This window comes from Felis catus, chromosome A2, assembly GCF_018350175.1.
Source record: "Felis catus isolate Fca126 chromosome A2, F.catus_Fca126_mat1.0, whole genome shotgun sequence".
Classification (NCBI taxonomy): Eukaryota; Metazoa; Chordata; class Mammalia; order Carnivora; family Felidae; genus Felis; species Felis catus.
In genome coordinates, this window is record NC_058369.1 from 161,568,097 (window position 1) to 161,581,840 (window position 13,744).

A 13,744-nucleotide genomic window follows, 5' to 3' on the forward strand; every position below is an offset into this window, starting at 1 on the left:
TGGGTCAGGGGGAGAAGAAAGAAGACGGTGTGGCTTTGTCTGAGGCCAAATGATTTCACACAGGAGGGACATTCGAGTAGAGGCGTCTGCTCACAGGTGAAATAACCGACTTGGAGCGAGGGGGACGTCGAGGCTGAACACAGAGGCGGAGGTGGACATTCCTGAAGGTTGTGAAGAAGCTTCTGGGCTTCTCCCATACGTGAACCCTTCAGGCCCCTGGCCTCTTTATAAAGACCCCGCCTCTTTATTATTCGTGGGGTCAGGTGTGTTTGGGAGCCTTTCAGAAGTAGGTGGTTGGAGCTGACATCGATCCAAACCGTGACTGTTATCTCCTTCCACCCGTCCTCCTTCCCACTGACCTTCCCCTCAGATCCAAGGGCACTGGAGTGCTCCAGGCATGGGGCGAACCTGTTTAGGAGGATGCCGAGTTAAGAACACCTGTAGTTGGGGATTAATGGGCTACATCTGGACGGCTTCAGTGTCTAGTTAAGTTCCTGCTAGCCATCTTAGTACAGAAATTTTGTAAAAGAACGCCCTTCCCCCCCCCCCACCAAATTGCATAAACATCAAGTCTCATAAACCTCGGTGTATCCCTGGATTGAGTTGGAGGTGATCATTTGATACAGTTGACCACTGACGCCCTGGGAATGACAAGACTGCACAAAGAGAGCAGGTAGCAAGAAAAGATCACAAGGAATAAAACCTTCAGGAACTCACGGTCAAGGGGCGAGTGGAAGGAGCCGGATGAAGAAAGTTACCATGAGACCATAGGGGCTTGGGAGCCAAAGAATGACTAGTTTCAAGAGGCGAGGGCAGGCAATTCAAGGAACACATGCAGAAGAGAAACTGTTGAACTAACTAGGTGGGTAGAATAAATCAGTCGGTAAAAGTCGCCTTGAGGAGTGCCCCGGAAGTAAGCAACTAGAGGCGATGAGTCTAAGCTATTTTCTAAAGGTATAAAAATGGCTATTTGCTCTGTGCAGGATACCCTGCTCAGTGCTTACAAACGTTACTTTCACGTGTCAACTTGGCTGGGCCATAGCACCCTGATATTTAGGCAAATGTTATTCGGGATATTTCTGTGAGAATGTTTTTTGGATGCAATGAACACTTAAATCAATGGACTTTGAGTAAAGAAGGTTGCCCTTAGCAGTGTGGGTGGGTTGTGCTCAAGATAAGGCCGGAGGGTAAGCCGTGGGTAAGGTATCTGGGCAAGCAGTGACCAGGGAAAAGCAATCAAAAGGGAAAGCATAGTTGCATGAAGAAACGCCCGGACATTTGCAGGAGCCCAGGCTGGATTCAGCTCGGTATGCCTAAGAAAATGGAAAGGACAGGTGCGGATAGATCCATGGAAGCCAAAGTGTAGAGGGTGTTTTAAGGTTAGGAATGAGGTACGTGTCATTCTTTTAGCAGGAAACAGAGAATTATTTCTTTGAGCAGGAAAGGGGCATAATTGGGTTTCAGAGTACAAACTATCCTAACTAATCCATGAGTTAGGCTCCTATCATTCTTTCTGTATACCATGTGCCAGGCACTAGGCTAAGTATTGTAGATGTGGTAATAAAAACACACAGTCTCTGAATTCAAGGAGCTCACAGCCTGGGAGGGAGTTGGAGACAGAGAAGGAGAGAATTATAATGCAATATTGATGAATTATTTAATAACAGTTAAGTGTATGGTGGAAAAGAATCTCACAAGGGGCGCCGGGGGGGCTCAGTCGGTTGAGTGTCTGACTTTGGCTCAGGTCATGATCTTGCAGTTTTGTGAGTTCAAGCCCTGCGTCAGGCTCTGTGCTGACGGCTCAGAGCCTGGAGCCTGCTTCGGATTCTGTGTCTCCCTCTCCCCCTGCCCCTCCCCTGCTCACGCATGCTCTTTCTCTCAAATGTTTTTTAAACATTAAAAAAATTAAAAAAAAAAAAATCACCCAAGAGAGGCACCTAATGCTCTGGGTTGTCACAGAAGGCTTCCTGGGAGAGGTGATTCAGGACATTTTTTTGGAACTCCGAATGGTTATCTCATAGAGGTTAGGTCGGATCACTTGAACATGAGTTGTAATTTAATGTGATCCAACCTCACAGAATGTTACGATGGGGGGCAGGTCTCCCAGGTCAGACCTCGAAGACCTTCATACTTCATGACTACCTTACCACGGTATTTTCAGGCTTATGGGTCCCCAAAGTAAGCAGCCTAGGACTTCTCAATATGCAAAATCTGAAGCTGGACAGGTACGGTTTTTAAATACTTCCATCTTGTTTTCCCTTTCTATGCTTTTGCTTAAGCTCCTCTCCCCAAAACCTCTGGCCTCAAGGCCTTCGGCCCTGCTGCAAGGTGCTCATTGTTTCTTGAATCCTGATTTGCCCAAAGCTTCCCCTTCTTGAGGTGCTACTGACTGATCCGTGTTAGAAAAAAAAAAAAAAAAAAGCAAACTGATTGAAGTAGTTAATCCTTACGTGCGAATGACTCTTAGAGCTATTTAAGTCTTTAAGAGCCGGATCCCACAAATCTCTGGTGGACTTACAGGTAATAAAAAACAAGGCCTTTGTGTATTTGTTTATATAGGTCATTTATAAGTCAGGAGTTGAGAAGGCAGGGCTACCTCTCCGATGTTTCCCATTCAGACTTATTTAGTTTGCCGCCTGGGTCAGTAAATTTCTGCTTCTCGATTTATATACACTTACATTTAGCATCTTTTCTCATGAATTACAGTAGTAGAGGATTTAAAAATCTGCTTCTTCGAGGATGTATGACTTGTCCTCAGTGGAAGAAATGTTGGTATCATTCCATCTCTTTCCTGCTTCCTTTGAAAACTGAGCTGGTTGAAGCTGTATAGTAGTTACAGCACGTGTGTAGTTATTTTTCTAAGAGGAACTGGTATTTCCAAAAAAAAAAAAAATCACACATCATATACATCTCATGATTTGGGTTAAATGAACGAATTTCATTGAAAACTGTTTACTTGGCTCCTCTGCCTTAAAATACGCTCTTTCAAAATAAGACTTATTGTAATATGTCCTAATGCTAATACCAGAAGTTTTAAGGTCATACAATTTGACACGTTAGCGTTAGATCAGTGGTTCCCAAACTCAAGTCACCAGATTAGCTCTGGGCAATTCTTTCTTTTTTCTCTTTGTCGTCATCATCAGCATCATCGGTTATGTTTATTAAGTACGTAATTTACAACAACCTATGAGAACATTTATCACCACCTTTTCATTGATGAAGAAACTGAGGCACAGAGAGATTAAGTAACCTGCTCAAAGTCACCCACATCATAAGTAGTAAAGCCAGGATATAAACAAACTCTGGCAGTTTCAAATTCCCTCCCTGCCCCTGCCTACCCAATTTGGACTCAGTCGATCTGGAAGGAGCCCTAAAATCAGTATTCAAGTCCCCAGGTGATTCTGAAGCAAAGGCAGTTTGGGGAACCATCCCATTAAGTGAACTTACTTTGCACTGGATGGCTAATTCCTTAAGCATGTCTTAGAAATAATAGCTCATATGGCTAGTCTAGTGGCCTGGTACCCTTTCATTGGATCAGTAAACATATATGTTTGAATATTCTTCAGTGTTCTTTAGGGACAATGCTGAGGGGCCTGGTGAACTTTAAGAAATACTGCATGACCCAAGGCACAGACTATCTAGTTTAAAGGCACTTGTGAGAAGTTGGCCATTAGGAAGAGATCACAAAAGCCTGGGTAGAAGGTGCAAAGCAGGGTTCCTAGAAGGGGATGAGCTCAAAATGGGAGCAGGGTTTGCAAACGTATGAAAGGAAGAGGGAAATTTTTCTGTTCAAGGAGGAAGCAAGCACTCAGAAATAGTGCTTCAAGGCTGGTATTTATGGGCCAACAAATAGGCCCAACAAGACTGGATGAAGTTAGGACTTCCTTTTGGGAGGTGGCTGGAAATACATTTGGAAAAGTAAGTTAGGACAAGATTCTGGTGAACCTTAAGTGCCAGGTCAGAGCAACCCTATGAACAACGGAGGGCGGCAAGGGTGTGTATTAAAAAGTTTGAAAGGACAAAATACGAGGGCCAAGCTATCAGCCGGGAAAGAACAATCTGCAGCCAGTCACTGCGCAGGCTGGAAGGAGAGAGGAGATCAGAACCAGGAAAATGAGGTTGAAGGAACATTCTAGCGTGGGAAAATATCTTAGAGAAAGAGTGGATACATATGGACCGGGGAGTCACTGGATCGGGTTATGCCATCGACCAAGCTGAGTGATTTGGAGCAAATTGCCTACTTTCTAAGTCCTGGGTTTCTTCGCTGGAAGATGGGTATGATTATGATAATTCCTGCTCTCACAGAGTGAGCGAAAATAGACAAAAGATTTCTCTAGGATGGTGCCCGGGATGGTGAGAGGTCAGAATTTTGAGTTTTCAGGTCCCTGTGACTTAGAAAATGGAAGACATTTTATGGAAGACAAGGAAAGAAAGGGAACCAATACTTGGTGTTTCAAGAATCATGCAGGAATTATAAACGCATTACCCTTCACAACAACCTTAGGAGGTAAGTATTTTTATCCCCATTTAACAGTTGGCTTAACTAGAGGAAAAGAGAGTCGTTTGAGTATAAATCAGGGTCCGCCTGAATCGAAAACTTGGGCTTTTTGAACTTCATCGTATGGCTTTAGATTTGTAAAGTTCTATTTTATTTCACTGGTTTATACCTAATGTTCTAGTCCGAGACTATTTTGAGGTTTGATTCTGACATCTAGCCAGGCAATCATCCCTCCAAACTTTGTGTCATCTGAAAGGCGGCCATCAATTTTGCTGAGATGGGGGAGAAAGTTGGAGGAAGGATTTTTTGGAGTGGAAAGAGAGTAGACGCCCTTGATCTATTAGGTATAAGTCAAGGTTACCCGCCTCAAGTAGGTGTGTAGACGCAGCCTGGTCGTAAAGTGGCTATAAAAGCCAATGGAATAGTTTAACCGGCTAAGAATGATAGCGCAGGCGGGTGGCAAGTAAACGATACAAGCCAGTTAACCACCAGGCACCGAGGCAGGGAGAAGTAGAGAGGGTGGTGTAGGTGGATGAAATACTTCCACCAAAGAAAAGTAGAAAATGGGAAAAACGAACAGTAAAGGGAGAGTTGGCTGGTATATTAGCGGTGGGAGGTCAAAGACAAGGAGAACATGCCGAATGCTAACATTGAAGAACACAGGTTAGGAAGATGGAAATGAGATAGACCGTGGTCAGAGGAAAGCACAGGCTCCAGTAAGGGGAAGAAATGATGATATCAAAGAAGCCGTATAGGTATAGTGGAAACCATCCTCCACAGGGTTAAGCCTCCCAGTTTTAGCGTCCATCTTACGGCAGGCCCATAAAAAGTTGTTAAATACATCTAAGTGTTCTTTTGACAGGGTAATCTATTTATTTTATTATTTTTAAATGCTTATTTATTTTGAGAAAGAGTGCAAGTGGGGGGAGGGGCAGAGGGAGGGAGACGGTGAATCCCAAGCCGGTGCTGCCCTGAGAGGGCAGAGCCCAAGGCAGGGCTTGAACCCACAAACCGGGAGATCATGACCTGAACGGAAGTGGCACACTTAACCAACTGAGCCACCCAGGCGCCCCTACAGATGCGGTACTTCTGAAGGTACTTAGATGTTGGCAGAAGACCACATTTCGAATAGAGGGAGCCACGCGTTAGCAGTGGGATACTTCTAAGAAAAACCCATGTTACTCAGGACAAACTGTGGACTCTGAGGGGCAGCTTTTGCTCGGGGCCTAGGATTTCGACCCCAAGGGGGTCCTAGAATCTCCGTCCTGTTTTGGTTTGAAGCAAAACGGGAAGTGACATGCGCCCGCATCTTTCGCCCAGCTGGGATCATTGGAAATCCTTTCTTGGTCATGGAATCAGCCAGCTCTCTGGTATGTTGGGAACCGTGATATTGAAGCAGGAGCCCCTCACTGAGCCCAAGTCCATGCTTTCTCCACCCTCTCTCAGCAGAGGAAGCCCAGGGGCTCTTGGTGCTCCAAAAATTAGCGTTTAGCGTGTTTCAAGTGCCCAAGTGACAGTTAATCCCGACTGAATGCCATTAACGACTCCGGGTTACACCTGAAAACAGTATTTTTTTAGTCGCCTCACCCCATCCCCACCTGTCAATCCTTATTCTGTTGACTGGCCCCCCACCCAGATTAATGATAAGGTGATTCTCCGTCGTTTGCCAAAAGAGACTTGGTCAAAGAGTTGACCTAGGGGAGCCTCGCTAGCTTTTCCTTTAGAAACGATTTTAAAGAGAGACGCACACACCGAGAAGCGCAGGCTTTCAGGCGCTGCGGGCCACGGCCTGCGGGGGCAGAGGGGCTCGAGAACCCACGACACGTTTCTCTGAAGCCTGTGCCCGGTTTTCGGGGCCTCTTGCCCGGCCCGGACTTGCTCGACGGCCCGTCGGGGATGTTGCGGAAAGGGGGGGGGGCGTCTTCTTAACCGGGTGTCGTGGCGGTGGTGTTTCCATGCTGGTTCGGGGCGTTGTGTGGTGTGTGCGCGCACAGCGGAGGGGCGGGCGGAGGTGCAAGACCCTCTCTTCCAGGGTGTTCTGGGGCGGTTGCTCCGGTGCCCCCAACCTAAAAAAGGTGACCCCCTCCTCGCGAGGTCCGAAGTGGCGGGAAGCCGGGTCCTCAGAGGCTCCCGAGGGCGAGGGAGGCTCTAAAACCCGGAGGAGGAGCCGGTGCGCCGGGGCCAGGGAGGGCGCGGGCGCCCAGGGGAAGGGGCCGCGGGCTTTCAGGTAGAAACACGCTCCCGCTCGCGGGGCCCCGGCCGGCGCGGGGGACGACCCCGGGGCAGTGGCCGCGCCGGGCGGGAGGTTTCCGGGCCCCTCCCGCGCCTCGGGCTTGTGGGGAGATGGCGGCGACGGTTTCCCGGCTCCCCCGCCCCGGACGCCGATGGCGGTGCGTTCCGGCCCTCCCCCACCAGCTTCTCCCCCACGGTAGCCGGAGCCGGTGAGGCCGGGAGGGCGGGGAGCCGAGGACGAAAGGCGAGAGGGCGGAGGTTGCGTGGTGCAGGCGGCGGCGGCGGCGGCGGCGGGAGGAGGGCCGGCGGGCGGGCAGGGGAGGAGGAGGAGGAGGAGGCGGGAGCCGTGTCGCACGCAGCTCCAGGCGGGGCAGCCCCGGCGGCTGAGGGACGCAGCCAGACCTTGGCGGGACGGGGATTTAACCGGGGCCCGGGCTCAGCGACCAGGTGGAGACGTCGCCCGAGCCATTTAGGCACCAAGGGAAATGAGGGTGAGTGGCGGCGGCGCCGGGGCCGAGGGGAGGCGGCGGCGGCGGCGCAGGCCCGGGCCGGAGCCGCGGTGTCGCAGTGACTGGGGCCGCGGCGGCCGAGCCCAGGCGCCCGGCGAGGCCTGAGCCGCCGAGCCGAGCCGCGCCGCAGCGGGGCGGAATGGCGGCCGGGCCCGGGGACTCGTGGGCGGAGGACGCTGGGGCGGGAGGGGAAGCGAGCGGGGCCCGGCCCTGAGTCACCCCGGCCGGCTCGGGCCTGGCCGGGCCGCGGCCCCGGACGCGGGCTCCGAGCGACCAGGCCTGGACTACGCACTGGAGGGGGGAGCGGGGGGGGGGGGGAGAAAAAAAAAAAAAACCGATTCATCGCACCCGAGGCGGCGGCCTGGTGGCGCCGGCCTCTCTCCTGGCCGCGACCGGCCTCGGGCTGCGGGGCTGGGCGGGCGAGCGAACGGCTCGGGGCAGCCCGGGCGTGCGCGCCTCGTCCCCTTTCGTACGGCGACCCCGCGGGGCGCCCGGGCTGGTGCCCTTTCTCCCCCCCCCCCCTCGGAACCGCTAGTCCCCCGTGCGGCGCTTTTCCCCCCGACTCGTGCTCTCAGGAAAGTACTGGGCTCGCGCGCAGGAGGAGCCGCGGAGCCGGGCTGTGCTTTCCGGTTCCCCGCCCGCAGGCTCTCCGGCTCCCCGCCTGCATTGTTGCGACTGTGCAGGACGCTATTATCGGGTCACAGTCGCCCCTTTGCCCCGTTCTCTCGGGGGAGCGGACCGGGGAGGGGCGCAGGGATGCGAGTGCGGCGGCCGAACGGGAAGGAGGCCCCCCCCCCCCCCCACTCCGCCCCGGTGCCCGCGAGTCGGGCCGGGCCTCGGCGCGCCCCCGGCCCTGCGCCCGGCGGGAGCGCGCGCTGACCCTGCAGGTAACCCGGGGCGCCGGCGGCCGGCGTGGGGCGGGGTCGCCGGCAGCCTAGTTCCGCCACCTGTGCCGCGTTGGGGTCCCTGGACGGAACGGCTGAGAGAGAGGGAGTTGCTTTAGGAACATTCCTTGAGACCGATCCCCAAAGTTAAGGGTTTTCTCTCTTTAGCGAGCTCTTTGCCAAAACCGGGATTCTCTTTTCCGATTGGATCGCTGTTGTTGCTTTTAGTTCGTAGCTGGCGTTAGTGGTAAGTGTGCAAATACGGAATTGCAGTTAACTTATTTATGTGCTGTGTGTAGTTGCCCTTCCCCGAAGTGGCATTAAAACAAAGTTAGGAGTGGAGTAAATGGTCACGCTGTTTTTGAAATGCACTTATTCCGAGTGGCAGAAGGGGAACTAAATTCACTTTTTAAACTTTAAGCCCTGAGTTTTTAGGACCTAAACTGTGTGCAGTTTTAAGTTTAAAACCTCTTTTTGTAACCACGTTGCCTACCTGATTTTCTGAGATCCTGGAGAATTTATTATGGCTTGTGTAGCAAACTAGGAAATGTTTGAAAAGCAAAACCAGTTTTGTCAGGGAATTTGGGGGGTCGGATAGGAGATTTTCTTTGTTTAAAAAGGTTCTTGGATATTAGAATTTTTTGGTTTTGTTTTTTTTTTTTGTTTTTTTTTTTTTTTTACTTGGCAGTGCTGTTTGTTGCTTTCCCTGGTAAGAGGAGTCGCATTTCCAATTCCAAAGCACACAAACTTTAACCCTAGGATGCCCATTTGGGGGGTTTCTGGAGAGTGCTCATTAAGTTTGAGACGGGTGGCTGAATTACTCTCTGAAAATATTAAGCCTTTTTTTTTTTTCCGTGGTTGGCGCCATCTTTTAAAAACAATTTTGCCAAAAAAGAAAAACACGGTAGCTAGCCTAGTATTTGAATTTCTCATGCTTCCCCTCCGAGCCACACGCTCAGCTCTTTGCAGCAGTGTCTCCCAGTCCTAATGTCTGGGAGACCACATCAGGAGGCCGAAGGGACACACGAATGCCTCAGCTGATTCTGCAGTTTCCTTCCACCTTAATTAACAGCCCCTAAGACTCCTTTGCCTCTTGCTGAGTATCCACGAGGTAAGTAACTCAGTGTTGATTGTCATTACAGCCTTCACACTTTTCAGACTATGAAGTCCTTGAAGGCAAGGGATATGCCTTATTTGTGCACCCCCACGATAGGATAGACCTCGGCCGTGGGTACCTCAGTTGTTTTTTGAATCAACAAATCCAAAACAGTTCTGATCCCCGGGCTGTGGCCGCTTCTGATGGGGGCTGCAGAAAGCACTGCGCTTGTGCTGGTAGGAATGCAAATTTCATTACAATTGCTGTTAGCCCAGGATCCAATACAGTGCCCCAAAGGAAAAATGCCCGGGTTTTCTTTGTGGAAAGCCAGGAAAGTGTTAAGAAAACAAGTGGCAAAACTTTAATTAGCATTTTTCCCCCCCTTCAGAACTAGTTTTAAGGTGCAGCTTTACAGTTTTAAAAAAAACTTTTTATTTATTTATCAATTGATCGATTGCAACAAGATTGAAGTATTTTCCGCCAGGTTAAGTATTTGCAGCCTTGCCTTTGAAATGAAATCCCTTGGGAGCTGAGGCCCTTCCCTGTTGAAGAGCTGAGGTGCGCCCAGCGGAGGTGTTGGAGTCTTATGTGACCTCACCTCTCGGAAAGGCCATTCTTTCCTTGAGGCCCTTTTTTGTTTGTTTTTTTGGTTTTTGTTTCTGTTTTAAGAAACTCCCTCCTAGTATCCCCAGGAGGCACAGTGGGCCTTTCTTTCAGCATGGAAAATTAAAATGAAGGTACTTGAATTTTTTTTATATTCATTTTTGAGAGACTGAGACAGAGGGTGAGGAAGGGAGGGGCAGAGAGAGGGAGACACAGAATCCGAAGCGCCTCCCCCCCCCCACCTCACAAACCACAAGATCATGACCTAAGCCGAAGTCAGATGCCCAACTGACTGAGCCACCCAGGTGTCCCAAAATGAAGGTACTTTAAATTGAGGGGCTGTTACTTGCCATTCTTCAAGTTAAAAATCAGGGCCCCCAGAAACTTAGGAATGTATTTGTGTTTTTCTTCTTTGCTGTTTCAGCCCCACATAGTTCCCAAAGCCCCCGGCCTTCTATCTTCAGCAGTAGAGTCAATCTGGAATATGAGGTCTTCAGGGGAGCATTGGCTTATTTCGAACTTCTCATTGAGATGTACCTAGAGAAAAGAGTGTCCCATTTTTAAGGGCCAATTCTGGGTTCACCTTGCTCTTTTTCCTGATACCTGGTACTTTGTCAGTAAAGTGGTCTTTTGTTTTTCAAAACTGAGGGGCCAACATTAAATGAAGAGTAAATGAAATTTGGGAGGAAGGCCCTTATGTTTATTAACAAGGACTTTCAGCTCCCTGTTTATAACACGTACGTTTAATAATGCATGCTTTAAACAGAATTATGATGCCTAATGATGTTAAGGTTTTTTATTCACACAGATATTTTCCCACCATATGTATGTTATTTATTCACTTATTTTTGCCGAGGACGTTTTGCATAGAACATTTTGCTTGGTAGAGAAGACCTGGGGTCTGATTCCGGCTTAACTTTGCTGGGCCTGTATTTCCTTATTTGTAAAATAAGATGGTTTTTAATTGATACTATTTTAAGACTTCTTTAGACCTTCAACGTGTGTGGATGCCATGGGAATGTCACAGCTTTTAACAGCATTTGAAAAACTGTCCTCTAAAGCATACTCTTACTCATGTGTGAAAAACAGACTTGTGAAACCTCAGTTTGATAGTCATTTAAATTTTTTCCTTTGGGCAACTTGGATCAAGTAAGCAGAGTCCCCTCACTGGCTTCCACTCCCTGCTCCAGCAACACTATGGCCGTTTCCCCGTGCTGGCCTTTTGTCCCCTGCTTTTGCTCGAGCTTCCCCTCTGCCACCTGACGGACTTCTCCTTCAAAATGGTTCCACTTAGGCCCTGACCTCTTGTCCCATCCCATCCAGGGCTAGGAGTCCCCCCCCCCCCCCCCCCGCGCTCCTCCTCCCCCCCCCCTTCGCCATCCCATGAGGCCTGGCCTGGGTCCCTGTCCCAGCAATTTACCCTCTGATTGGACTGGGTGGTTTCTCCCCCTAGATGGACCTCCGTCAGGGCTGGGAACGTATGCCATCCATCTGTCCCCTACACCTAGCACCCTGCCTGTGTCTACATTCATTTAATTCCTACTGTGTTCAAGAACAGACTCCCACCTGGAATTTTTACCAGACTTCATAAAGTGTGGGTACCGCTGCCTAATCTACCTCACAGCATAGAGCTAAAGAAACTGAGGCTCTGAGTACGGAAGGTCAGACCTAGTAGGTGGTGAAGCCTAGGACGAGGCGGAGAGACTCCAGAGCTCAGGACTGCAGACAGCTGCTTCCTGAGTGTTTTCTATGAAAGAGAAGAGATCAGAATGGAAGTGCTTTAAAGATTGATAACCCATCACGACAACCGAATTCATTGTGCAGAACTCTGCTTGACCTCCAAGAATGCTTATTCTTCTTGGTCTTTCAGCAACTGGTGGACACAGAAGGAGAGTCATTAGGCACTAATGGGATAGAAGTGAACAGTTCAGGGGGCACCTGGGTGGCCCAGTTGGCCAAGCGTCTGACTTCGGTCAGGTCATGAACTCATGCCGAGTTCAAGTCCTGCATCGGGCTCTCTGCTATCAGCACAGAGCCTGCTTCAGATCCTCGATCTCCCTCTCTCTGCCCCTTCCCTTTTTGCACACCGTCTCTCAAAAAAATAAAAAGAAAGAAATGAACAGTTCTGGAACTTCAGGACTGTTAAATTGGGTGTGATTCATTGGCCTTGCAAAAACGTATAAAACCATTTTAAGACTGTTCAGATCTAACAAGTTGTGATTTTTAAAAAGGCCTGTGTCAGAAAGTATTTTGGAAGGCCTAGAATGAATGTGTGCAGCCATTTAAAATCTTGTGTGCATGAAGTGTGTAGGCGCTGGTGAAAATATTTAAAGTAGTGCAAACTGGTTGTAATTCTAGGGTGGTGAACTCGTGTGCTTTTTAATGTCTTCCCAAAAAATGTTTTCAGAAACAATAGATAGAAAAATTTTTTAAGAAACCAAATGATCTTAAGATGGCGAAAGCACACTACCGAAAGTAGGAACTGTAAGGGAAAACAATTCCTGTAAAGGAAAAAATCAGAATAATTAAGTTTCTGGATGTTAAAATGCCAGAAACAGAAGGACGCATGGCAAACAGAGATATTATAAACTTATAAGCAATTTAACTTTCCTTACAGAAAGAGGACTTGTAAACCAATAGGATATAGAAGGCACCTTCCTTTGCCATGGGGAAAAAAAAGAAAACGCACCAACTAGTACTTTCTAAAAGAAGGAGCGGGAAACACGAAAGTTTCAGCTCCACCAGCAGTACTCCTAGAAATGCCAATCAGGGAGATCCTGTTCTTAAAAATTTTGGCATAGAAGAAAAACCGCTTCAGGTGAGGATATGGAGAAACGAGCCCACTTGTGCGTTACTAGAAAGAGTAGTATGACTTTTCCGAGAGAAATCTCTTGACACAAGCTTACAAACTATGTGTGCCCTTTGAAACCACTCACTCTAAAATTTAAGAGCGGAAATGATGAATAGATTGATGCTCTCATGAGGACACTTATTTAACACCATTTGAGCGTTTGTTTTCAGTGTTTTGCTGTTAAGGACAATTATTTCATCATTTTTAAATGACTTTGCATTTCTGTAATTCTGTATTAATGATTATTCACTGAGCATCAAGTGACAGAAACATGCTATAAAACCATTTGTAGGGGTGCCTGAGTGGCTCAGTCAGTTAAGCGTCCGACTTCGGCTCAGGTCACGATCTCATGGTCCGTGAGTTTGAGCCCCGCGTCGGGCCCTGTACTGACTGCTCAGAGCCTGGAGCCTGTTTCGGATTCTGTGTCTCCCTCTCTCTCTGACCCTCCTCCGCTCATGCTCTGTCTCTCTCTGTCTCAAAAATAAGTAAACGTTAAAAAATAAAAATAAAAAAAAAAACCATTTGTAATGTCTAAAATTTTAGGGTTGTGGTACGTGAGTACATACCTTAAAGAAAAAGATGACAAACCAAAAAGTCATAGTGATGATCTCTGAGCAGTGGATTTATGGGCTATTTTTAGTTTAGTTTTTCTGGTTTTCATTTTTTCCTCCCGTTTTCTACAGTGCATGTGTATGTATAATACAGTGGATTAATTTGTAAAAACGACCAAAGAAAGAACAGTGGAGCTGGTGGGTCTCCTTGGAGCGAGGCGGTTCTGCTTGGTTTTGCGTGGAAATGGCCTTGGTGTTGGCTTTGCGCGCCGGCGTGCTGTCACTGACGGTTCAGTGTGTGCGGGGAGGGCTGCCCGATTTCCCGTTCTTTCCCCCACACCTTCATCCTTCAGCTACTTCAGGTCCCCTCACGGTTCATGATCTCCCTGAAACCACCTTAATCTCATGAAACTCATAATTTTGAGATTTTAGTAAATTCTCACACTGGATTCATTACTGACCGATTGTCTTCGGTGTGGAAGCTTCCTTTTCTTGGTGATGCTGTGAGCTTCCTATCCTT

General features: G+C 48.7%; 2 protein-coding genes across 5 annotated transcripts in view; one reads left to right on the plus strand and one right to left on the minus strand.

Moving 5' to 3' along the window:
* Positions 1-3,139: 3,139 nt before the first annotated feature.
* On the minus strand, positions 3,140-7,906 carry LOC123384000 (formin-like protein 5). Its single transcript, XM_045052646.1, has 4 exons — positions 7,823-7,906; positions 7,208-7,415; positions 6,251-7,165; positions 3,140-6,055 (listed from the first exon to the last, which is right to left on the minus strand). Exons 1-3 carry the CDS (start codon positions 7,904-7,906, stop codon positions 6,267-6,269), a joined length of 1,191 nt encoding a protein of 396 aa, XP_044908581.1. The 3' UTR covers positions 3,140-6,055; positions 6,251-6,266.
* CUL1 (cullin 1) overlaps positions 6,808-13,744 on the plus strand; it is a 105,140-nt gene continuing 98,203 nt past the window's right edge. The window contains exon 1 of one of the 4 annotated variants that reach the window (XM_023250691.2): positions 6,808-6,939. The gene's annotated coding sequence lies outside the window, so the exon portion shown is untranslated. Of the gene's footprint in view, positions 6,940-7,092; positions 7,222-13,744 lie in introns of those variants that run through there. The other 3 variants (XM_045052947.1, XM_023250690.2, XM_023250692.2) reach the window with 3 other exon arrangements.